The sequence below is a fragment of the Pseudorca crassidens genome, chromosome 21 (assembly GCF_039906515.1).
Source record: "Pseudorca crassidens isolate mPseCra1 chromosome 21, mPseCra1.hap1, whole genome shotgun sequence".
NCBI classification, from domain to species: domain Eukaryota; kingdom Metazoa; phylum Chordata; class Mammalia; order Artiodactyla; family Delphinidae; genus Pseudorca; species Pseudorca crassidens.
Window position 1 is genome coordinate 26,767,134 of NC_090316.1, and position 23,002 is coordinate 26,790,135.

A 23,002-nucleotide genomic window follows, 5' to 3' on the forward strand; every position below is an offset into this window, starting at 1 on the left:
CCCCGATTTTCCTTCTTCTGTGGCTATTTCTTTGTCAGTTTTCCTCAAATGCAGCCATTTTTCAGTTTTGTCATTACATTTCCCCCTTGACAGGTCCCCAGAGCTGTTGTCTACTTTTCAGGCATCACTTCCCCCGCAGAGGAGGCCCGAGAATTTCCGTCCTCGCTCCCAGGATGAGGCGTGTCCCCAGGGGGTGGGTGGGGACAGCAGCCCTGTGGATGGGCCGTTTCTCCCCCTCGCTGTCTCCCCACTTCCCAGAGGGAGACACGGTTTCCTGGTTCATGCTTCTCTGCAGACCCTCGTCCTTGGATTTTCTGTCCTGTTCTTGCCCTGGTCAGGCCGTCATGTCACATCTCGGCCGCTGTTCTGGGTGAAAGGTTTCCAGGAGCGTCGCAGGTTGGTGCCTCCTGAGCCCTGGTGGGGCTGTGTTGCCACCTGTGCCCTTGCCCTGCTCCTTGGGGTTAGGGGTGACGGACTGTGGGCCAGGGGTCCCCTCTCCACGGAGCTGAGCTGGCCGCCCGGTGTGTTTCCCCAGCTCCGAAATGCAGCCGACGTTCAGCACCCAGCTCATCATTTTCTTCCCTCTAGTTCTTCAGAACAAATAGAAACAACTGATCGACCCCATTTATCTTCCCTAAGATGTTCTATGGTGGCAAACACTGAGTGACCTCAAGCCTTTTCTTCCGCTGACATCAGATTATAGGCGTCAGCCACCCAAACTGTGGATTCCTGGTCCCCCTTTACCACGGACACAGGGTCACCCAGCTCTGCAAATCTAATCAGATCACAGACCAATTCCAGGATCTACTGATTTTTCTTCACATGGCTGTCCAGTTGTCCACACCTAAATTAATCGATTAATCCATCTTTTGTCCATTTTAATTGAGTTTTGGATGGAACCTTATCAGGGTGTGCATTTCCATCCGTACTTTGGTTTGTTTCTGGATTTTTCTTTGCTTCCATTGGTCTAGCAACTTCATACTGTTTTAACAGGAAGCTTTTTAGTATCTGACAGGGTGATCCCCCTTCATTTCCTGACATGTTTATTCATCCAGATAAACTTTAAAATCACGTTTCAAGCTTTCAAGCAATCGTGTTTGGAATTTTGATTGGGATTATGTTGGATTTACAGATAAAGTTAGGAAGAACTGACACTGGGAGACTCTATCACATAGTGGTATGCACGTCTCCATTTATTTGGATATATGAAATGATCTTTATTCGTATTTTATTCAGTCTTCACAGCCTCGCGTTACTTGCCTCCCTGAGATATTACGCGAGATGGGTGGTAGCAGCCGTGTGCTACTGTGTTTTTGTTGACTTTCTTCTTAAATATTCTACAATTTTTCCTTTAACCATTTCAGTGCATATGCACTCATGATAGATTTTGACTTTTACTATTTGTCTGTTATGAAATCTCCTTCCTGTTTTTGACAGTTTTGTCCTGAGCTCAACCATAATATATCTCGATTCTTCTCTATGTCTCTCTGTTTCGGAGAACGTAGAGTTGCATTTTATTTTTTGACACAATCCTAGTCTTTCTCTTTCTGGGTGACTTTACCCTGTTTAACGTAACATATGTCTTGTGCTATTGTTTAAGTTTATATCATTGCTTTTATATGCTTGAAAACTTGAAAAGATTACATACTTTGCTCTGCGCTGTGTGTCTTTTCTGAGCTTTCTTCTTTCTTCCCCAGGAATTCAGAAGGAATTTATTCTACTGTTTATGTTTTATATATTTATTTATTTTTTTGCGGTACGTGGGCCTCTCACCGCTGTGGCCTCTCCCGTTGCGGAGCACAGGCTCCGGACGCGCAGGCTCAGCGGCCACGGCTCACGGGCCCAGCCGCTCCGCGGCATGTGGGATCCTCCCGGACCAGGGCACGAACCCACGTCCCCTGCATCAGCAGGCGGACTCCCAACCACTGCGCCACCAGGGAAGCCCCTATGTTTTATTTTAAATAATATATTGAAGTCTCTGTTTCTTGATTATTCAATTTCAAAGCAAGAACTATTAGGAAAGGTGAAAAAACATCACACTCATTCTTTTAAATAAGAGCAATCTTTCCTTCTACTCAGGGCAAGTTTTTCTTTCATTTGAAAAAAACCAATTCTGTTGAGATATAACTGACACTCCACAGAGTTCACCCATTGAGAGTGTATAATCCCATGATTTTTAGTTTATACAACATCACTACAGTCAGTTTCAGAACATTTTCATCCCTCCTGTCCTCCCATCCCCCACCCCAGTGCTAGGCGCCTCCTAACCTACTGCGTGTCTCTGTGGACTTCCCTGTTGTGGGTGTTTCATATGAATGGAATCATGTGACGTGAGGTCTTGGGTGACGGGAGTTTTTCACTTAAGCCTAAGGTCTTCAAGGTTGAGTTCATCCACATTGTATTAGAACTTTATTCCTTTTTTAAATTTCTACTTTTTTAGTTTTTAAAAATTAAAAACATTTTATTGTTCTAATTGTGGAAAAATATACATCACATGAAATTCATCATTTTAACCATTTTTAAAGCTACAGTTCAGTGGCATCAGGGATGTTCACATTGTTGTGCAACCATCTCCACCATCATCTCCAGACCTTTCTCATCATCACCGATTTATTTCCAAATCCAAAGTCATGAAATTTTACCATGATGTTTTCTTCTAAGAGTTTAGGTGTCTTCGCGATTTAGAGTTAATTTTTGTGTATGGTATGAGATTGGGGTCCCACCTCATACTTTGGTGCGTGGCTGTCAGGTTGTCTCAGCACCATCTGTTGAGAAGTTTACCCTCCCCATTCAGTGGTCTTGGCACATTTGTTGAACGTCAGTTGACCATGAAAATCTATGGGTCTATGTCTGGATTTTCAATTCTGTTACTTTGATCTGTTCTTGTGCCAGAACCACAATGTCTTGATTACTATTTCGTAGGAAGTTTCAAAATCCAGATGTGAGTCCTTCAACTTTGTTTTTCTTTTTCAAGATTGTTTTGGCTATTCTGGGTCTCTTGCAATTCCATATGAATTTTAGAGTCACGTTGTTAGTTTCTATAAAGAAGTCAGTTGGACTTGTGGCGGGGATCACAGTGAATCTGTACATCAGTTTGAAGAGTTAAATCTTCTGATTCATGAACATGGAGGTACTTTTGTTCAGATCTTTAATTTCTTTCAAAAGTATTTTGTAGTTTGCAGAGCATAAGATTTTCATTTCTTTTGTTAAATTTATTCCTAAGTATTTTATTCTTTTTGATGTAATTATAAATGGAACTGTTTCTATTTTCAGATTGTTCAAGTACATAGAATTACAACTGATTTTTTATATTGATCTTGTATCCTTCAACCTTGTAGAACTTATTTATTAGTTCTAATTGTTTTTAATGGATTTCCTAGAATTTTTATTTTATTTTTTTATTATCATTATTATTTTTTGTGGTACGCAGGCCTCTCACCACTGTGGCCGCTCCCGTTGCGGAGCACAGGCTCCGGATGCGCAGGCTCAGCGGCCATGGCTCACGGGCCCAGCTGCTCCATGGCATGTGGGATCTTCCCGGACTGGGGCGCGAACCCATGTCCCGTGCATCGGCAGGCGGACTCGCAACAACTGCGCCACCAGGGAAGCCCTCCTAGAATTTTTTATGTACAAGATTATGGCACCAGCAAATAGTTTTACTTCTTCCCTTTCCAATCTGGATGGTTCTGTTTCTTTTCATTGTCTAACTGCCCTGTCTAGGGCATCCAGGACTATGTTGAATAGCAGTGGTGAGAGCGGGCACCCCTGCCTTGTTCCTGATGTTAGGGAGGAAGCATTCAGTCTCTCTCCATTAAGTACGATGTTAGCTGTAGTTTTTTGTAGATGTCTTTTATCAGGTTGAGGAAGTTCCCTAGTTCTATCCCTAGTTTGTCGAATGTTTTCATCAAGAACTTGTAATTATTTTTATATGTTGCTGGATTAGTTCTGCCAGTATTTTCTTGAGAATTTATGCATCCGTGTTCATGAGAGATATTGATTTTTAGTCTTCTTTTCTCATCAGGTCTTTGCCTGGTTTCGGTATCAGCGTAAACTGCTCTTATAAAATGAGTTGGGAAGTGTTCCCTTTACTTATATTTTTGGGAAGAATTTGTGAAGAATTGGTACGAATTCTTCCTGAATTTTTTGGAAGAATTCAGTGGAGAAGCCATCTGGGTCTGAGCTTTTCTTTGTGAACAGTTTTTGTTTACTAATTCATTGTCTTCACTTGCTATAAGGTCTATTCAGATCGTCTCTTTCTTCTTGAGTCAGGTTTGGTAGTTTGTGTCTTTTGAGGCGTTTGTCCATTTCATCTAAGTTATCTAATTTGTTGGTGCAAGTTGTTCATAGTTTTCTTTTTTCATCTTTTTCTGCCTGTAAAGTCTGTATAGTGTTCCCTGTTTCATTCCTGATTCTAGTAATTTGAACCTTTCCTTTTTTCTTGGTTAGTCTAACTAAAGACGTTGATTTTGTTGATCATTTCAAAGAACCAGCTTTTGACTTCATTTTTTTCTCTTTTGTTTTTATATTCTCTGTTTCACAAGTTTCTGTTGTAATCTTTATTATTTTCTTCCTTCTTCTTGCTTTGTGTTTAGTTTGCTCTTCTTTTTCCAGTGTCTTAAGGTGGAAGTTTAGCTTATTGATTTGAGGTCTTTCTTCTTTCTTAATAAAGGCATTTGCAGCTATAAATTTTCCTGTAAGTATTGCTTTAGCTGTCTTCATTTTTCATGAATCCCAATGCATTTTCTGATTTCCTTTTTGATTTGTTCTTTGTTCCATTGGTTATTTAGGAGTGCTTTGTTTAATTTCCACATATTTGTGCATTTTCCAATTTCTTTCCTGTTATTGATGTCTAATTTCATTTCATTGTGATCAGAGAACATAATTTGTGTTAACTCTCTCATTTTAAATTTGTTGAGCTTTTTTTATGACAGTGTATGGTCTGTTCTGGTGCATGTTCCAGGTGCGCTTGAAAAGAGTGTGTACTCTGTTGCTACTGTTGGGGGAATGTTCTGTAGATGTGTCTTTGGTCTAGCTGACTTACAGTGCTGCTTAAGCCTTCTGTCCTCTTGATCGTATGTCTAGTTGTTCTACCCGTTATTGAAAGTGAGGTGTTGACGTCTTCAGCTATTATTATCAACATCATTTTTGTCAGTCTTTGATTCACGCACGTTGGTGTTCTGTCATTAAGGTGCATATATATTTATAATTGTTATATGTTCTGATGGGTTGGCCCTTTTATCATTATAAAATGTCCTTTTTTATGTCTAGTAACACCTTTTATTTCAAAGTCTGTTTTGTCTGCTCTCGCTGCTGCTGCTGGAGCTGGGGGTTGGGAAGAAGACAGGCTTCTCTCCGAGCAGCATCCCGTCCCGCCAGGAACTGAGCGCTTGGTGGGGGGGCGGCAGCAGCCTCAGGTCCTCTCGGCTTGCCGGTCCGATGTTGGAACCAGCACATCTCCGGCGGGCAGGGCTGTCAGGGCCCCCTGTCCTCAGCACACTGGTGCCATGCGTGGGGCCGAGGGGTGGGGAGGAAGGGGTCCCGACCCTGCACGCGTTCACTGGTGTTGGCCCCGTCCGGGGTGCAGGCTCGGCCTCCCTGAGCTGGGAGGAGCGGGAGGGAGCAGATTCAGTTCCAGTACCACAGACTCTCAATTTCTCCCCAAATTTGTGCAGATTTTCCTCACTTGCTGTTTGTCCTCAGGACCATTTCCAGAGGCTGAAATGTTGTTTTCATTTATTTTTTTGCTATAATCTTCACACCTTCGCTGGGGAGTGGGCAGCGGGGTTTTTTTGCGCTGTCATGCTGGAAGCCGATCTCATTTTTAATGATAGAGAAATCTGAGCCTGTTTAAACGCTCGTGTGCAAAAGTCAGTGGTGGGGGCAGGTTGAATATGTGGGCAGAGATGGGACATCAGGGACGCAAGTCCTTTTAGGAGAACGTGGTGTCCAGGACACATTGGGGGTTCAGTGTCAGGTACGTGGGATGCGTCTCTGACGTCACAGGGGTCAGGGGACGGCTCGTCGGTGTTGTGGTCCCTGTCGCCGGCTCTGCTCTTCCTTGTGACAGGGACGAAGGTTGTGGGTCGGGGCGCAGTGGGGGCGAGGGGGATCGTGAGGCTCCCACAGCTGCTGGGAAGTGAGAGGGAGCCAGCGTTTCCAGGAAAATGCGTTAGGATTTGCAGTTAGGGGGCGGAGGGGAGGAGTCTCACATGTTTCAATTCGAGACTTTTCAGCAGACAGTGGTTATTAACTCGGCTCAGGATTCCCCGTTAATCTCGTTACACTGGTGGTGCATGGAGTCCCAGATGGATGGTGTGCTGGTCGATGGCGGCTTGAGGGGGCGTCTGTTTCTCTATGTCCTCAACAGCACTAATTTCTTCTTGTCTTTTTGATGAGGGCCATTCTGACATCAGACAGATGTGAGATGATGTTTCACTGTGGTTTGATTTGCATTTCCCCGATGATCGGCGATGTTGAGCATCTTTTCATGTGCCTGTTGGCCGCCTGTATGTCTTCTTTGGAAAAATGTCTATTCATGCACTTTGCCTGTTTTTTAATCGGATTATTTGTTGGAGAAAAGGAAACCCTAGTACACTGTTGGGGGGAATATAAATTGGTACATACAGTATAGAGGTTCCTCAACAAATTAAATATAGAACCACCATATGGTCCATCCATCCCATTTCTGGGTGTGCATCCAAAGGAAATGATATCAGTATCTTGAAGGAGGTATCTGCACTATGTGCTCATTGCATTAGTCACAGGAGCCAAGACGTGGAAGTAGCCTAAGTGTTCGGTGACAGATGAATGGATAAAGAAAATGTGAGGGTCAGGATATCCTGCCGCTGTGGCGACATGGATGAACCTGGCAGACGTTTATTCTAAGTGAAATAAGCCAGCCAGAGAGAGACAAATGCTGTGTGGCATCACTTATATGTAGAAACAAACACGCACAGAAGCTTATGTCATCGAGCAGAGAGAAGAATGGTGATTACTTGGGACTGGGGGAGGGGCGATGGGGAGACCTTGGTCAAAGGACCTGAACTTCCAGCTGTAGGACGAATAAGTTATGGGGAATCTAACATGCAGCGTAGTGACTACAGTGAATAATACCATATCGTGTCCTTTAAAGGTGCTGAGAGTAGGTCCCAAGTGTTCTCAAAGCACACACATGCACACATGCACACACATGAGTCACCTCTGTGAGGTGAGGGGCGTGTCCATTAACTCGATGGCGTGATCATCTCACAGTGTACACGTGTATCAAATCATCATGCCTACACTTTAGATTACAGTGTTATTGGTCACTTGCTCCTCAATAAACCTGAAATAAATATACCCAGGAGGCTTCCAGGGTCCATACTGATGAAAGCTGGCTTGGTCATATGTTAAAAGGTCATGGTTATTAGTTTAACCTTTTCGTCTTTACACGGATAGAGATGCTGTCGGAACAAATCTGGTCTAGGATCCCCGGAGGAGTTGGGTTCTGACCTGTTTAGTCCATGGGCTACAAGAACGAGGCCAGAGGAATGTGCTCTCTCACCGTCCCCCCGCCCCCCCGGCCTCTGGGCGGAGGGTTCTTTGCTCTCTGACTGTCATTTGCAAAGACCAGTTTCACGCTTGTCAGCCTTGAACTAGCAGCCATTCTGTTGTTGGAACGTCCGCCAGAGGGACAGGCTCTTCTCGGGGAGCGCAGGGCGTGCTGAGCTGGGGACCCGAGGTCCGGTGGTGCCGGATTTTCTCCATCAGGCCCCCCCTCGTGCGGGACCTCGTGCTCCACTTCTCATTTGTGCTGAGGGTACCTTCCTGCTCTGAGGTCAGCCCTGCCGCGGTCGGTACCTGGCCCCAACCCTCTGGTTTGTCCCCCGTCTGTCCCATCTCGTCTCCGTGGTCCCTGGGGAGCAGAGCCCGCCTGAGTCTGTCAAGTCGTTATTTCTGCCACTAACGGCCCCCTCCACCCCCCGCAGTCTGTCCTTCTCCTACTTGGCAGAGTTCCAAGAGTGGATAAATGGCATCACTGATCTTCCCCACTCCATACCGAAAAGACGTGATTGCTGCTGGGAAAGCATGTATTTGAGTAGTTGCTGCTGACAAACACCCCCAGAGCCTCTACTGGGAGCCTGTGGTCCTCACCAGCGCTCCCCCCTCCTCCAGGGGGGAAGGGCAGTGTCCTCCCGCCGGGGCTGCTCTCATCACCAGTGTCCCTGGCCCTCCTTCCTCCCTTTGACCTCTTTCTGTCAGGTTTGTCCCCTCTTCTCACTCCTTTGGCCGGATGACCACCCTGGAGCCCATCTCCACGCTTCTCGCCCTCGGCCCCAGCGGCCAGGCTACCCTCCTCCGCTGCCGTTGCCTTGTGGGTCCCGGGACAGCGTGCGGGCTCAGCTACAGGCTTCCGTCCCCGTGATGGAACATTCGTGTCCGCCACGGCCCTGGTAACACAGTGCGTACTGCTGGCGGGACTCTGCTGAGAACGTCGCCCCTTTCCTGCTGCAGGTTCCGCGTCTTGACACGAACGAGCTCTCCTCCGAGCAGCGGCACCCACAGCCTGCATGCGCCGTGCTCACATGTCGTGGGTCCCCCGGAGATGGCGCACAGCAGGCGGGGGCTCGTATGTGGCCCAACAGAGAAGTGTGATCCGCCCTCACCCGCAGAGCCTCAGGGATCGTCCCAAGAACTGGCAAAAATTTCATGCAGCGTGACAACAGTAATAAATCTGATCGTACATACTTTAAGGTAGAATAGTTCTTTTTAAAACAGTTCAGCAAAGGGACTTCCCTGGCGGTCCAGTGGTTAGTACTCCACGCTTCTGCTGCAGGGGGCACGGGTTCTATCCTTGGTCGGGGAGCTAAGATCCCGCATGTCGAGTGACACAGCCAAAAGAAAAAATAAGTAAAACAATTCAGCAAAGTTCTGCAACCTAGAATAGGGATTTTTACTTTTTAGAAAATTAATAGGCAATCTTTCCTTGAGCTGGAAAACTCTCTCCGGGCACTCATAGATCTGCGTGGACTTAGTCTCCCCACGAATCTCATTTATCCCGTGGTTTTAGGTGAGACGTTTGCCCCCTATAGTTTGGCTGGTTGTAGGATATTTTATCAGAGAACCTGGTTCCTCTTCTGTTCCATATTGCTCAGATTACTAGATTTTGAAAGCAAAATTGCAACTGAAACCGTTTAAGAAATACATCAGTAGAAATAAATGTAAAAGAACACAAAGTTTCCCCTCTCCTGACCGGCCCAACTCCCTTCTTATTGGTAACACTCAGTCTGTCGCTGTGATGTCCATGAATAACCTGTGAAATGTAACAAAAGATGTTAGCCGCCCCCCACCTGGCTGCATTTCCTTCCTCAGGACATCTGCGTCCTTCCCACCAGCAGTCCCAGGGGTCTGTGTGGTCCCTGCGTCTAAGGCCAGGACTGAGCTGCTCTCCCCCGTCCGGGCCCTGGAACCTTGGTGTCGGGGGTCAGGCAGGACCTTTGTCTGTAATACTTGAAATGGCGCCTTAATAAATATTCTGAGTGAGAAATGCCTCCCTCCCGACACACGTGTGTGTTTCTACGCACACACTCACGGGCACCTACACACACGCACACACACCCACACCATGTTAGCATCCGGTCACCGTGAGTGGCACCACCGGTGCAGATGGTGACCAAGACCCAGCGGGTTTATCTATCCAGGTGGCTCCTTGCGGGAGCTGGTGTGCGACACCCCATCTCTACTCCCTCCTCGTGCCCCGACGGCTGTCACTTCTGGTCGTTCCCACGGGGGCGGTTTTGCTCCGTCAGCGTCTCCGCTTCTGTCTGTGAGTCGAGCTCTGCGGACGGCAGGCTCCCTCACACTCAGCAGACGCACCACCCGCATCTGTGCTTCACGTCCTTCCTGTGTCATCGGATGCGTGAGCCGTCGCCGCGGCGTCAGGACGCAGAAGCTCCGGCCCTCTGCCCGCGGTCCTCGCCCTCGTGCGGACTCAGGGCTTGGTAGGGTGGGTCCTGGGCACCGCGTAGGACGGACGGTTCATGGGCCCCCGAGCCACGGCGGGTGGAGCGTGGCCTGTCTTGTTTCCATCCCGTGGCTGCACAGAAAGTTACAGAAACGATCCTTAGACGTTCATTTTCTCCTAGAAACATTTAAGAAAAGCTGCCCCCCGCCATCAGGGGAGAAGCTCCTCCTGCAGGATGTCGTGGGGACGTCAGGGTGCTCGTGGTTACTGTCAGCCACCGAGATGAGATGCGAGTCCAGTGTTTCCTCACCTTCTCTGACCCTGAATCTCCCCCCTGCCCCACCGTGGGAGTGTAATTTGAGAAACAGGGTCCCAGCTGCGTGGAGAGCTAGAAAGCTGGTCGTCTCGGCTTCTGTGCTGTTGTGGTCACTTTCCTTCCCGGCCTCCAGAAGGCGTTGCTCTCCTCCACCTGCGTCGACCTCCCATCTGTGCTCTGCTCTCCTCGGGGTCGCGTCGCCTTGCGGACCTCTTTCCGCACAGTGCCCCTTCTCCAGGGAATGGAACACGTGCTCCTGGGCAGGACCCCGTGGCTCCAGCCTCCCCAGCTTCCGGCGCTTCCCGGTCCCCCAGACGTGTTTCCCTGGTGGTGGTCTCCCCTTCTTCCTCTCTGTCTTCTTCCTCACCCCTTTCCCCCTTCTTCTCCCCCCTCCCGTTAGTGTCCTCACGTTTGGGGTCTGTGGGTCCATCCCCCCCCCCCAGCACGCCTTGGGGCTCAGGCTGCCCGTGGATGGCGCCCTCCTGTTCGGGGCCTTATGATGCTCTGGGCCGGGAACACGGGTATAAAGAGATGCAGCTGCAGCCCGTGGGGGTGGTGCTCCTGGCAGGGGACACAGTTAGTGCCATGTGGGAGAGGTGATAAAGGTGACCAGGACCTACGTGGCATGAAAAGTCAAGGAGGGTATTTGATTTAAGCTTAATTTGGGAAAATGCTCGAGATTTCAATAGATGGAAAAGAGGAAGGAAGGTTGCCGGGTTGGGGTTGAGAGGCTGAGAGTGTCCGAAAGGTCAGGCCGTGGGAAGGATGTAAAGGATGCAGCTGGGAAGCAGGTGCAGGCAGGACAGAGGCGCGGGCTTCCCTGTGTCTGTGCTGTCCTCCTGGGCCATCAGGTGGCAGGCGGGCTGGAGGAGGTCAGCCGGGGTCGTGACCCTTTCACCCCCAAATGCGGGCGGCCTCAGGGCTGTGGGGGAGGGGAGCCCCTCATCCGCGGGAGTCTCAAGGGGGCTTCCCCGAGCAGGCGGGGAGGCAGTCTGGGAGCCCACGAGGGCCTCAGGAGGGGGCGGGTCCCAGGAGCACCTGGCGGGCGTGGGAACGTCTAGGGTACACGATGGGTAAGGACGCGGGACCGAGGGTCCTGTCGCAAAGGGAATTGTGGGACACGTTCTGGAGTGAGGAGCATCCCTCCCGCAGTCGACCCGGGGCTGGGGAAGGACAGGAAGACATCCCAAAGGTTCCGACACGCGGCTGGGGTGCGGTGGGGAAACTCCTAAAGCTCTCAGCTGACCGCGGGGGAGCTGTCGCGTAATAGCGCCGCAACGTGTGGGTGAAGAGGCCGCCTCGCACCCGATAGGACGGCTGCCGTCAGAAAACCAGGAAATAGCTCGTGTGTTGAGGATATGGAGAACAGGGACCTCGTGCGCTGTCGGTGGGAGCGCCAGACAGTGCAGCCACTGTGGAAGCCAGCGTGGAGGTTCCTCGGAAGATTACGAGTAGAACTGCCGTACGATCGAGAGATGTACCCGCAGAACCGAGAGCAGGGAGGCAGGTCCCTGTCCCCCGTGTCCTGGCGGCTTCATTCACGGCAGGAGAACGGTGGGTTAATTATGAGGAGTCGGCCACGCGATTATGGAGGCTGATGGGTGTGTACACGTAGATGTGTACGTTTACATACAGGCACACACCTGCACACGTGCACACGCAGTGTCTGTACATCCTGTTATCCAGTTGGTTCTGCTTCCCTGGAAAACCCAACCAGCGCGGCAGTTTTCTCCATTCTGTAGAAAAACACTCTGGAACAGCCCTGAAGGATGGTTTCCTGCCTTTTAACCCAGAAAAGGCGATCGATTAAGTGAACATCTTGGTTACACATGGTCCATGCACTCACATTTTCTTACGCTGCAGATAAATTGAATAACATTTAGTTAAATAGATGGGACCGGTATGCACCCTTGTCTACAGTAGAAAAGTAGGAAAGACGATCGTGAAAGGAGACGGGGGCGGAGGCAGAGCGAGCCTCAGGGGCCTGGGCAGGGTCGCCTGGCAACCGGGACGGGATCCCTTTTGAGCAGAGACTGGTCCTCCAGGTAGGAGGCTGTGGTTTCCTGATGGAGCCCAGCGCCCTGCGGCCTGTGTCTGTGACCTGGGAGCCACATGTCCTGGAGGGTGATGGAGCCCACCCTGTGATGGGTGCTGGCCCAGCTCTGGGCCCTGGCCATCCCTCAGGGTGTCCCTTCCTCGGGGACGAGGCTGCCCTGCCTCTTCACCCTCATCTGAGAGCAGCTGGTGAATCCAAGGAAGGTTCCAGCCTCTTGGGAGGCTCCACGTTCCACGCATCCGACCGAGGCTTTGAAGGTGCGTGGGGGCCTCTGTTCTCGCTGAGCAGGTGGAGACAGACCGTGTAGACACCATGAGGCCGTGCAGGAGCAGGTGTGGTTAAGGAGGGCCCATGGTGTTGATTTTAAGATCCCCGTTAGACATCCCGGGGTGGCAGCAAATAGGCAGCGGGACATGGTTCTGAATCCAGGAGAGAGAAGGTTACGGCTGAGGTGGAGAAGCTGAGTCGTCAGGTGGTTTAGGGCCCAGGGAGGATGACCTGGGCCACGAGCACAGACGGGAAGAGACAGAGGCTCCAGAGCTGGGAGGCCAGGAGGAAGAGAAGGCCAGCAGAGCGGGGAGGGGACACCCCGGCCTGGGAGGTGACCCTGAGCGGAGTGGATTGGGTGGGGTTCTGGGATCGAAATCCCAGGGTTCCTCTCAGAAGCTCATGGGGAGGGGCAGGAAGGAGACAGGTAAGGGATGAGGTACTTATTTTATAACATTGAACGTGGAATTCTTTGGATTTTCGAAGAAGTCAACCACTATTAGTTTTACAAGAATAATGGAGCTATTTGAAGCCCCCAAAGCATATTTCAAATGTCGGTGGCCTCCACTTCCTTTGAATTCCGTGGACTGAATTCTCTGGGGCCAGATGACCCCACATCAAGCCTCCCGTTACTGGGAGGCTACAGGACCACGAATTTAAGTATCTGTCCTTTTTCAGTGATCTGTTAAAACAGTTAGAAATGGTGTTTCTTCTCATCATTTAAATTGTTATGCCTTTTCAGATCTGTTTTATACGAATATAAGTTCTCAATTAGCTCTTAATTAGCTCTTAACCTCCTCAACCAACAGTTCCTGAAATTTAGAAAAAGCTGCAGTGAGCGCTGGTGTTGTGAAACAGCGAGTCCAAACTCGTTCTGCGCCAACGCCCGCTATTTTTAAGCTCAGATGTTCTGTAAAAAGTTAAACGGTCTCTTTGATAAGAATGGAAATATCTTGGTCATTTTCCACTTGTAACGGGGAGGATGATTTTGGACAAAATGCATGTGTGTGTATGTGTGTGTGCGTGTGTGCGCGCACATGTGTGCCCGCTTGTGTGCGTGTGCACGTGTGTGTGCATGCACGTGTGTGCGCACGTGTGTTTTGGAACTTTCTATCCATGGCTTCCCCTCTGCAGTCAGAGGACGTGATAATAAAGGGCCTTCTGTGCTTCACGTTCAGAAGTCGAGCCTTTGACTCTGTGAGGCTTGAAGTCAGGCCGTCCTGGGGGGCAGAATCTTCCAAACCCTAGACACCCTGTCGCACACCAGAGTCACCTCCTCAGACCCCAGAGGCTGGTTCTGAGCTCCACTTAGCGGGCAGGGGTCGTGTTCGGATTCCCACTGCCGGGAAGAGGGGAGCCTCAGGGTGACCCTGGAACGAGCAGTGCCTGCTCTGGTCACCTCCGACGGAGGGTGCTCAGTGAGGGAGGGAGCGAAGGGCCCCACCCGACAGGGCTCCACACGGGCACGGGGAGGGGTGGCGAGAGGGGCCGCAGATCCCCCGTGTCCTCCTGCTGTGTCCAGGCCCTCCGGGGACTGGGTGAGGCCCCCCACTGGGGAGGAAGACCTGCTTTACTGGGTCCGCTGGGTCATGCTGGTCTCACCTAGAAACACCCTTAGACTCGCCCGGGGGGACGTTTAATCTGGACGCCCCAGGGTTGGTCAAGTTGTGTGTAAAACTCCTGTGCACGGACCAGGTCTTGAGGACGTTTCTGAGCGGAGGGAAGCGCCCAGGTTGGGGCTGAGCACGGCCTGCCTGCTGTGGGGAGGAGGGTGGGGCTGGCCTTGGAGGCCAAGCTCAGGGCCCCCCCCCCAGAGAGGGCATCCAGGAGAAAAGATGGCATTTCTGGCCAGAGTTCTGATGGCGCAGAGGCCTCTGGGCGGGGTCCCGCGTGCCCTGCCCCCTCTCGGAAGGTGGTTCCCTGAAGGGGGCGGGGTCCCGCGTGCCCTGCCCCCTTTCGGACGTGGTTTCCTGAAGGCTGGGAAGTGCCCCGGCCGTGCCCCCCGCTTGTGCGGCTCTCACAGCACGTAAAGATCCAGCCAGCAAACCACAGCTCTGCTGGGGGCTGAGTCCAGGGACGCTGCCCTGCCCTGTCCGGAGCTGTGGGCCTGGAGAACCGTCCCCACGGATGCTGAAGGGGCGGAAGCTCTGCTCGGACTCCCGGTGTCCCGGCACCCCCCGGCCTCCTCGCGGCTGGTACTTGATGGAGAGGATGCCCAGGCAGGGGCTCCATCCTGGCTCTGATGGGGCCGCGTGGACCCCCAGCCTCCTGGGTTGTTTCTGTGCAGCTGAGAGCGTCCCCGCCATGAAAGCAGACAAACCTCGTGTGGCCTCAGCGAGGCGTTTGCACTGCAGCCCTGGGCACGGCTCCCTGGGGACCTTCTGCCCGTGTGGTAGGGCCAGCATGTCGCGGAGCTGGCACGCGTCGGGGCCTCCTGGACCCTCAGCAGACCTTCGCGGAGGGCCGGGGGGTTGGGGCCACAGGGGTGTGACGCGGTCGAGGGCCCCGTCTGTCCACATCGGTGTGTTTCTGTGAGTGACACAGCACACCGTCCTCCCCATTGCCTCCCCGCCCCGGACTAGAGGAGAGGCCTGTGTTGCTGCCCTGAAAGTAGCGCTTCTGTCGTTGGAAGGGACATCAGCGCAGCTTTTCATGTTTTCTTAGTACTGTAGCAGTGGAAAGGGGCGATTCATTCCATCTGGTGAGTTGATTTTTAATTTGTGTGTTCATATTTATCTTTTTATTACACAGCATGCTATTAAATCATAAAGTCTTTCCGTGGTGTGTCTGTGAACGTTTGTTTTGCAGAGTAGCTCATAGATCGCATTTCAGCCTGAAGGGCTGAGACTTGGTTGGTGAAGTCACCCCAAGTCTTAGTCTGATTGATTATGAACCACTGTCCTCTCCTTTCCTCCCAGAGAGGCCAGCCAGCCCCGCAGAACAAAAGGCCCTGTCTTTCTGCTTGGAGTAGGGGGCATGGGGCAGCAGTGTCTGTTCACTTTGTGATGAAATGAGAAATGCCTCAATTTCTGGTAAAATATATGCATTTTCAAAAAGACTTTTTTTTTTTTTAAAAAAAACATCTTTATTAGAGTATAGTTGCTTTACAGTGGTGTGTTAGTTGCTGCTGTATAACAAAATGAATCAGATATACGTATACATATATCCCCATATCCCCTCCCTCTTGCGTCTCTCTCCCTCCCACCCTCCCTATCCCACCCCTCTAGGTGGTCACAAAGCACTGAGCTGATCTCCCTGTGCTATGTGGCTGCTTTCCACTAGCTATCTGTTTTACATTTGGTAGTGTATATATGTCCATGCCACTCTCCCACTTCATGAACAGTTTTAGGTTCACAGCAAAATTGAGGGTGAGGCACAGAGATTTCCCTGTCCCCCGGCCCTCCCCCAGCCCACTGTCACCATCTCCACCAGATGGGACATTCATTACAATCCACGAACCTACAATGAATGATACATCATCTTCACCCAGAGTCCCTGGCTTACATCAGGGCTCACTCTTGGCGTTGAACATTCTGTGGGTTTGACAAATGTATAGTGACTTGTATCCATCATTACAGAGTCATAGAGAGTAGTTTCACTGCCCTAAAAATCCTCTGTGCTCCCTCTTTTCACCACTGATCTTTTCACTCTCTCCACAGTTTTGTCTTTTCCAGGATGTTATAGAGTTGAATCATACAGTCTGTAATCTTTTCGGATTGGCTTCTTTCACTCAGTCGTATGCATTGAAGTTTCCTTCATGTCTTTTCATGGTTTGAAGGCTCAGTTCTTTTTAGCTGAATAATATTCCATTGTCTGGAGGGACCACGGTTTATTTATCCATTCACCCACTGAAGGACACCTTGGTTGCTTCCAAGTTTTGGCATTTGTGGATAAAGGGTGTAGGGTTTTGTGTAGACCAAGGTTTTCAGTTCCTTTGGGTAAATACCAGGGAGCTTGACTATTGGATCATAGGATAAGAGTATGTTTACTTTTATGAGAAACCCCCAGACTGTCTTCCAAAGTGTCTGTGCTGTTTGCATTCTGATAGGTGTGTAGTGGTGTCGCACTGTTGTTTTCATTTGCATTTCCCTGATGACATACGACGTGGAGCATCTTTTCTTGCTTACTTGCCATCTGTATGTCTTCCTTGCTGAGCTGTCTGTTAAAGTCTTTGGACCATTTTTTAATCGGGTTGTTTGTTTTCTTGTTATTGAGTTTGAAGAGCTCTTCGTATATTTTGGATCACAGGTTTTATCACATGTGTCTTTTCTCCCAGCCTGTGGCTTGTCTGCTCATTCTCTTGACAGCATCTTTCAGAAGGTTTTAATTTTAATGAAGTCCAGCTTATCAATTATTTCTTTCATAGATCACACCTCTGGTGTTGTATCTAAAAAGGCATCACCATACACCCAAGGTCATCTGGATTTTCTCCACGTTATCTTCTGGGAGTTTTATAGTTTTGCCTTTTACGTTTAAGCTGTGACCTACTTTGAGCTTATTTACGTGAAGGGTGTAAGGTCTGTGTCTAGATGATTATTATTTTTCTGCACACGATGTCCAGTTGTTCCGACACCGTTTGTTGAAGAGACTGTCTTTGCTCCATTGCGTTGCCTTCGCTCCTTTGTCAAAGGTCAGTCGACTATGTTTATGGGGGTCTCTTCTGTTCCACCGATCCATTTGTCTCTTCTCTCACCAGCACCACACTGTTTTCATTACTGTCACTTAAATATAAGCATTTGCCTCATTCTTAACTCCTTATTGCATGTCCCTTTATAAACATAAAGTGACTCTGGGTCAGGGCTGAGTTTGCTCGGATTTTGTTCTAGCTTTTAACTGTGTGTTTGCTTTTATCTGGATTTACTGGGTGTGTGTGTTGAGTAAGTAGGTGAAGCCTGAGTTTCTAGATGTGTCTAAATTGTAATGAGATAGATGTAAAAATGTCTAGTAGAAGTACTTGAATTCAAATAGGGTCTTGGTCGTTTTAAATTTTCTCTCCTTAAGGACATTTTAGTCTGCTTTCCTGTAGTTGTAAAAATCATTGTGCAGACTTACCATGCACTACTTTATGTGAGTTAATTGTAAGTTCATTTAATTTACACGTGTACATACTATAAAAAGAGAAGTAGTTTTAAGAGGCTTATGATAGAGGGTAGAGTCAGCTGCTTCATACCCCCTTCATACCTTGCCCTGGACCCAGAGACGCCGTCCCCATTCTTTCACCGTTTCCCCCTCCCCTGACTTCCCGCTGCGGCCGGGGGAGGCTGGGGCTCCCCCTCCCCAAATGCCCAATGCGGTTACATCCTGACTTTGGGATAAATTAGTAGTTAGTACTTATATCACATTAAATTGATAGGATTGTGCCTTTTTGGTAACGTCTTTCATTCACCGTTAATTGCCTTTTTTAAAAGGCCTGGCTTTCTCTTTAATGTCTCCATCGCATTTTCACCTCTTTCCTGCGAGTTCAGCCTCAGCCTGCTGTCCGTCTGGGCAATGTCCCCCCCCGCCGCGTGCTGGCCCACCGCCCAGGCGCCACGTTGGGACCCCTGCCCCTCCGTGACACCCCCGCCTCTGGACCCCTCGGGTCCTCGCGGCGGCCACAGAGAACGTCCTCTGGCAGGAGCCTCTTGGGGGTTCGGTGGGTCATTTAGGAAGACCTGGCTCTCCTCCTTGGCCCTTCATCTCTCTTTCATCCATGGCCGATGTTGGGGGCAGTTTCCCCTAGAATTTCCAAGGCCCTGTTCCCACATTTCCTGGCATCCAGTGTCCTGCACTTGGGTGCGTTTGGAACCCTCCTTTTGTGCTGAAGTTTCCCTGTAGTGTGCGTGAGGCTGGTCCTTCTGTGTTGGGTGCCCCGGGGTCCTGTCGAGTCTGAAATTGTCCCTTAGACACGGGGCCTGCTGTGGCTTGTCGGGTGCTGTCTTCCCTTCTGTTTCGTGGACCTTTCATTCTGGATGAGCCGTTGGTCAGATACTCCAGGGATGGCCAAATATGGTTCTGTTCTCTCTTTTTTTCTCCTAACTCTCTGTATTTTTTTAAAAATCTACCTTCTGGGTGATTTCCTTGAATATTTTTCAACTCTTTATTTTTCTGTAAAAAATTTGGTTCTCCTGTTTTTAACTTCCCGAAGCTCCTTGTTGTTCTGTGAATTTTCTTTTCATAAACTTAACGTCTTTTTCTTGAGTCACGGACGAAATACCTTCTCTCGCTTTCTGAAATATTAATTATCATTATTTGAAAAGTTCTCTTTTCCCCTGTAATGTTGCGCTTTTCTCTCATTCCAGTTTTCTGTCTGTTTTAGTGTCTCTCACAGTGGGAGTTTTCTTTAACTGTGTGATGATCCTCAGCTGTAAGTCCTAATTAAGTGAAAGATTAAAATTTACGGACAGTGTTTTGGTGGATGAGTGGGGCTTGTTGGCTGGAGGAATTGACCACACAGGGACCTGATGGGAAGCCGGAGTTTCCATTTGGAGGCCCACGTCACAGGGGGTATTTTTCTGTTTTTCAGAGGAGAACGGATGGGTGAGGGTAGGTGGGGGGAAGCCCAGCCCCTCTCGTTCCGGAGGAAGGTGGGAGGAGGGCTCAGGGGAGCCAGCCAGCCATCAGCTCTCCTGTCTTCACCCAGGGCTCTGCTGGAGCCTGCGCTGCTCTGGCTTCCCCTAGTTCAGCTCGTTCTCTGGTGGCTGGAGAGGGGCTGGGCTGCGTGTGTGGGCACCTGGAGGGGCCGCACTGGGTGAAGGTTTCCAGCGGCCTCGCTCCTGCCCTTGGGGCCCCTGCAGGCACCTCTCCGGAGGCGGCCGGGTCCCCGACTGCCAGCTCTTCTGAGAGAGCCGTGTATCTCACAGAGACACGCTGCAGCCTCTTTCTTCTGTGCTCGCCCATCCTGTTCTTTCTGTGCCTGTGGATTTTTACTGTAGTCGCTCTGCCCACTCAAAACTTGACCACGTGCACCGACGGGACGGTTTCATTAGACACGTGGCCGTGTTGCTTGGGCGCAGCCTGGGCGCCCGTGGTTCTTCGGGCTGAGCAGGTGAGCAGTGCTGGGAGCGCGTTAGACGTGCGGTGTCTGTGTGCGTGCGTGTGTGTGCACACACGTGTGTTTAAAGGTGCAGCAGAAATCCACGGAGAATTTGGAGCAGAAACCTTGTTATCAGGTGTCCTGAGGTATAACTGGTATACAAAGCCGGCGCACATTCAGGGCACACGGTTTGTTGCGTCTGGACACTTGTACACGCCTGTGAGCCCCTCGGCACAGTCAAGGTCGTGGACACCCGCGTCTCCAGGAGGTTCCTCACACCCGTTTTTGTGGGGAGAGCACCTCGCGGGGCGCAGACAGTGCCGCTGAGGGGGCGCCCCCTGCAGTGGGTCTCGGGGACACCACCCCACCACGGGGAACCTGGAGGAAAGCCCAGGTGCTGAGAGGAATGCGACTTCCGGGGCTCCGGCCCCTAGTCCCCGACGGGATCCCTGCAGTCTGCATACGGCCCCCGGCGATACCCACGCAGGCGGTTTCTGCCCCTTGGCTGGTGTGACTTTACTGGTTTTGGTCCTTGTAATTCCTGTCCAGGCCTGCCGGGTGACGGCCCAGGGTTTGAACGTCTGCCCGGAGCAGTCCTGACCCGCACCCCAACTCCGGCCCTCCTGCCGCAGCCTCGCCCACGCCCGTGCTCACGAGCAGGGTTGCATGCGGTGACGGCCCCGACATCCGGGGCAGTGACATCGCCTGCCCTTGAGCACGTCTGTCCCATCCACTCTGGCCAGTGTCCTCCTCGCGTGCACTCGGTCCACCCTGCCGGCTGCCTGGGAGGTGAGAGCAGAGACACGGGGCCCACGTGTGTGCTGCGCCCTCCGTCCGGGCAGCGGCTTCGGGGCCTCCACCCTTCAAAGCCAGAGGCACCGAGCATCCTTGGCCTGCGGGGAGCTGAGCAGGGAGCACCAGGGGTCACAGACAGCATTCGCCCAACCTTCACGGGGAGACGCCAGCAGGCACCGGACCTCCGCGTTCCTGCTACCACCACCTGTGAGCAGCATCCCCGCACCCTCGTGGGACCGGCCGTCCTGGCGACACGACGTGGTGGGGGCGGCTGTTAGGAGGTGACGTGGCCTCTTCTGGGGACTAAGCTAAGGTGGCTTCGCCAACGTGCCATTGGACTGAACATGTAGTAACGTCCTGACACTGAATTGCCATCTGCATCTCACAGTGGAACAGTGTTATTTCCTGTTTAAACAGCATAGCTCTTCACTTGTCCACGAGCCTTGGGAACTGAGGGGGTCCAGTCAAAAGTGGCGTATTGATTGGAGCCCACCTGGCTTCCTCATGAGGCCGACGAAAGTGATGACACGGGAAAGAAGGGCCCAGAGAGCAGAGGATGGTCAAGGAACAAGAGCAAAACTCAAAAAAAACTTTATATTTGGAAATAATTCCAAATGTAAGAGTTAGGAAAAGAAAACCAGGACCCAGAGTCAGAGGGTGCCGTGTAGACGGAGGATGCCGTGTAGACGGCGGGTGCTGTGTAGCCGGCAGCGGAGGCTCCTGCTGTACAGGGGTCTTTCCCTCGGCCCCGCCCACTTCCTCTCACAGAGATGCTCGTTTTGGTCGCGTCTCTCTCGGGTGTAATTATTACTCTTTCGCATCCCTTGGGGCTCTGCGGGGATTCTTTTTTTTTTTTTAAACATTTTTATTGGGGTATAATTGCTTTACAATGGTGTGTTAGTTTCTGCTTTATAACAAAGTGAATCAGTTATATGTATACATATGTTCCCATATCTCTTCCGTCTTGCATCTCCCTCCCTCCCACCGTCCCTATCCCACCCCTCCAGGCGGTCACAAAGCACCGAGCTGATCTCCCTGTGCGGGGATTCTTTAAAACCACTCAGATCTCCTCATCAATGCCCCCCCAGCTTTAGCACCCATCGACTGTTCTTGTCTGATCCCACGTTTCCGACAGTGATTAGGCCGTAGTCTTAACTATGGATAGGTAAGCCAAGGAGCGTCCCTCTGGAAGTGGGTGTGTTGGCTTTGGAATCAGAAGGGATGCAGATTTACAAGGAGCCCTGGATGTGAAGTGTGTGTATGTGTGTGTGTGTGTGTGTGTGTGTGTGTGTGTGTTTGCACAGTTGGACATCAAGGGCTGGGAGAGATGAGTGTCAAACATGGTCCCAGGGTTTCTTGTCTCGACGTAGTGGCATCGTGAGAGCGTGGAAGGGAAGGGAATCATTATTCTGGAGAAAAACTTCTGCATTCATTGAACATGTTTACTAGAGCCTGTTGTATACTCAGCAGACCCTGCGCTGGTCGAGGGCAGCGTTGAGACTGCAGCGTCTTTGCAACACCCGCTTCTCCCCTCCACTGCCTGATTCATTTGCTCCAGAGGGGCGTAACGCATGCTTCCTGGATGAGAACGTTGGGGTTTGTAATCAGGGAGGTCTGGGGAATGGTTGCAGCCTCATCGGTAGAGGACTTAAGACGGAAGTTCAGCTTTTCCCCTAATTGAGTTGAGAAAGCATAGTCACGAACTTCCCACAGAGATCTCTTCAGTCACGAATTCTTTTTAAGTCTGCGCTTTGCAGTTACCTTACAGCGCTGACGTTTCTTGGGAAAGCCATTTTTCATTATTTTCACCTTCCTTTTGCTTATCAAATAAGATATTTCCTTCACCTTTTACTACCGAACTGTGTGTGTAAACGCAGGTTTTTCTTTCACATTTTCTTTGTGACTCATCCTTGATAAAAGCGTCTTGGCTTAGATCCTAGAAGATGGACCCAAGGAACTGCCCCATGAAGCCTCCCTTTTCAGGCTCTAATTGCATCTCGTATTTTAAAAGCCATCACAGAATTGGTGGGCCCATTTGCCTTCTTGTAGACATTCCCTGAGTGCAGCTTTCAAGGTGCTTTGAGGACCCATTAGAGACATACATTAAACAGAACTCCATTACCGTCCTAGGAGCAGCATATATAATCAGCACACTTACCTAATCTGATTAACCTCTTTGATGAAAAATGTATGTATCAGAATTTTTCAGTACTGTTTAATTTGTTAGATCGTTCTGGGCATGTTGACTGTGCAACACTGAATGGCCTTATTAGAAAAACACTTGCAACGGTTAATGAGACGCCTTTCTCCACCTGAATGATAACCACATGTCTTTTATTTATTTGTTTTGAAACAGGTTTTGCCTGGCATTCTGCAGAAGCATTGCTGTATCTTACCAGACAGGAACACAGGTAAATGCATTTTGTTCTTCTGGTTTGAGATTCTTGGTGTTATATCCGTGGAAAATTGAGAAATATGATTGCCTAATTTAGATATCTTGGTTTTCTAAGGTGGTTGTCTTATATATTGACTGAAACAAGCAAAAAACAAACGGATGATTCAGTTCTACAGTGAGTTGTGACTGGAGCTCAGAGACCTGTTTTTATTTGA

General features: G+C 50.3%; 1 protein-coding gene across 2 annotated transcripts in view; it reads left to right on the top strand.

Moving 5' to 3' along the window:
• DLGAP2 (DLG associated protein 2) overlaps positions 1-23,002 on the top strand; it is a 715,150-nt gene that overhangs the window by 142,448 nt on the left and 549,700 nt on the right. For both annotated transcript variants that reach the window (XM_067722012.1, XM_067722010.1), the window contains one exon: positions 22,749-22,803. In XM_067722012.1, coding sequence (XP_067578113.1) covers positions 22,749-22,803 — 55 coding nt within the window. The remainder of the gene's footprint in view (positions 1-22,748; positions 22,804-23,002) is intronic.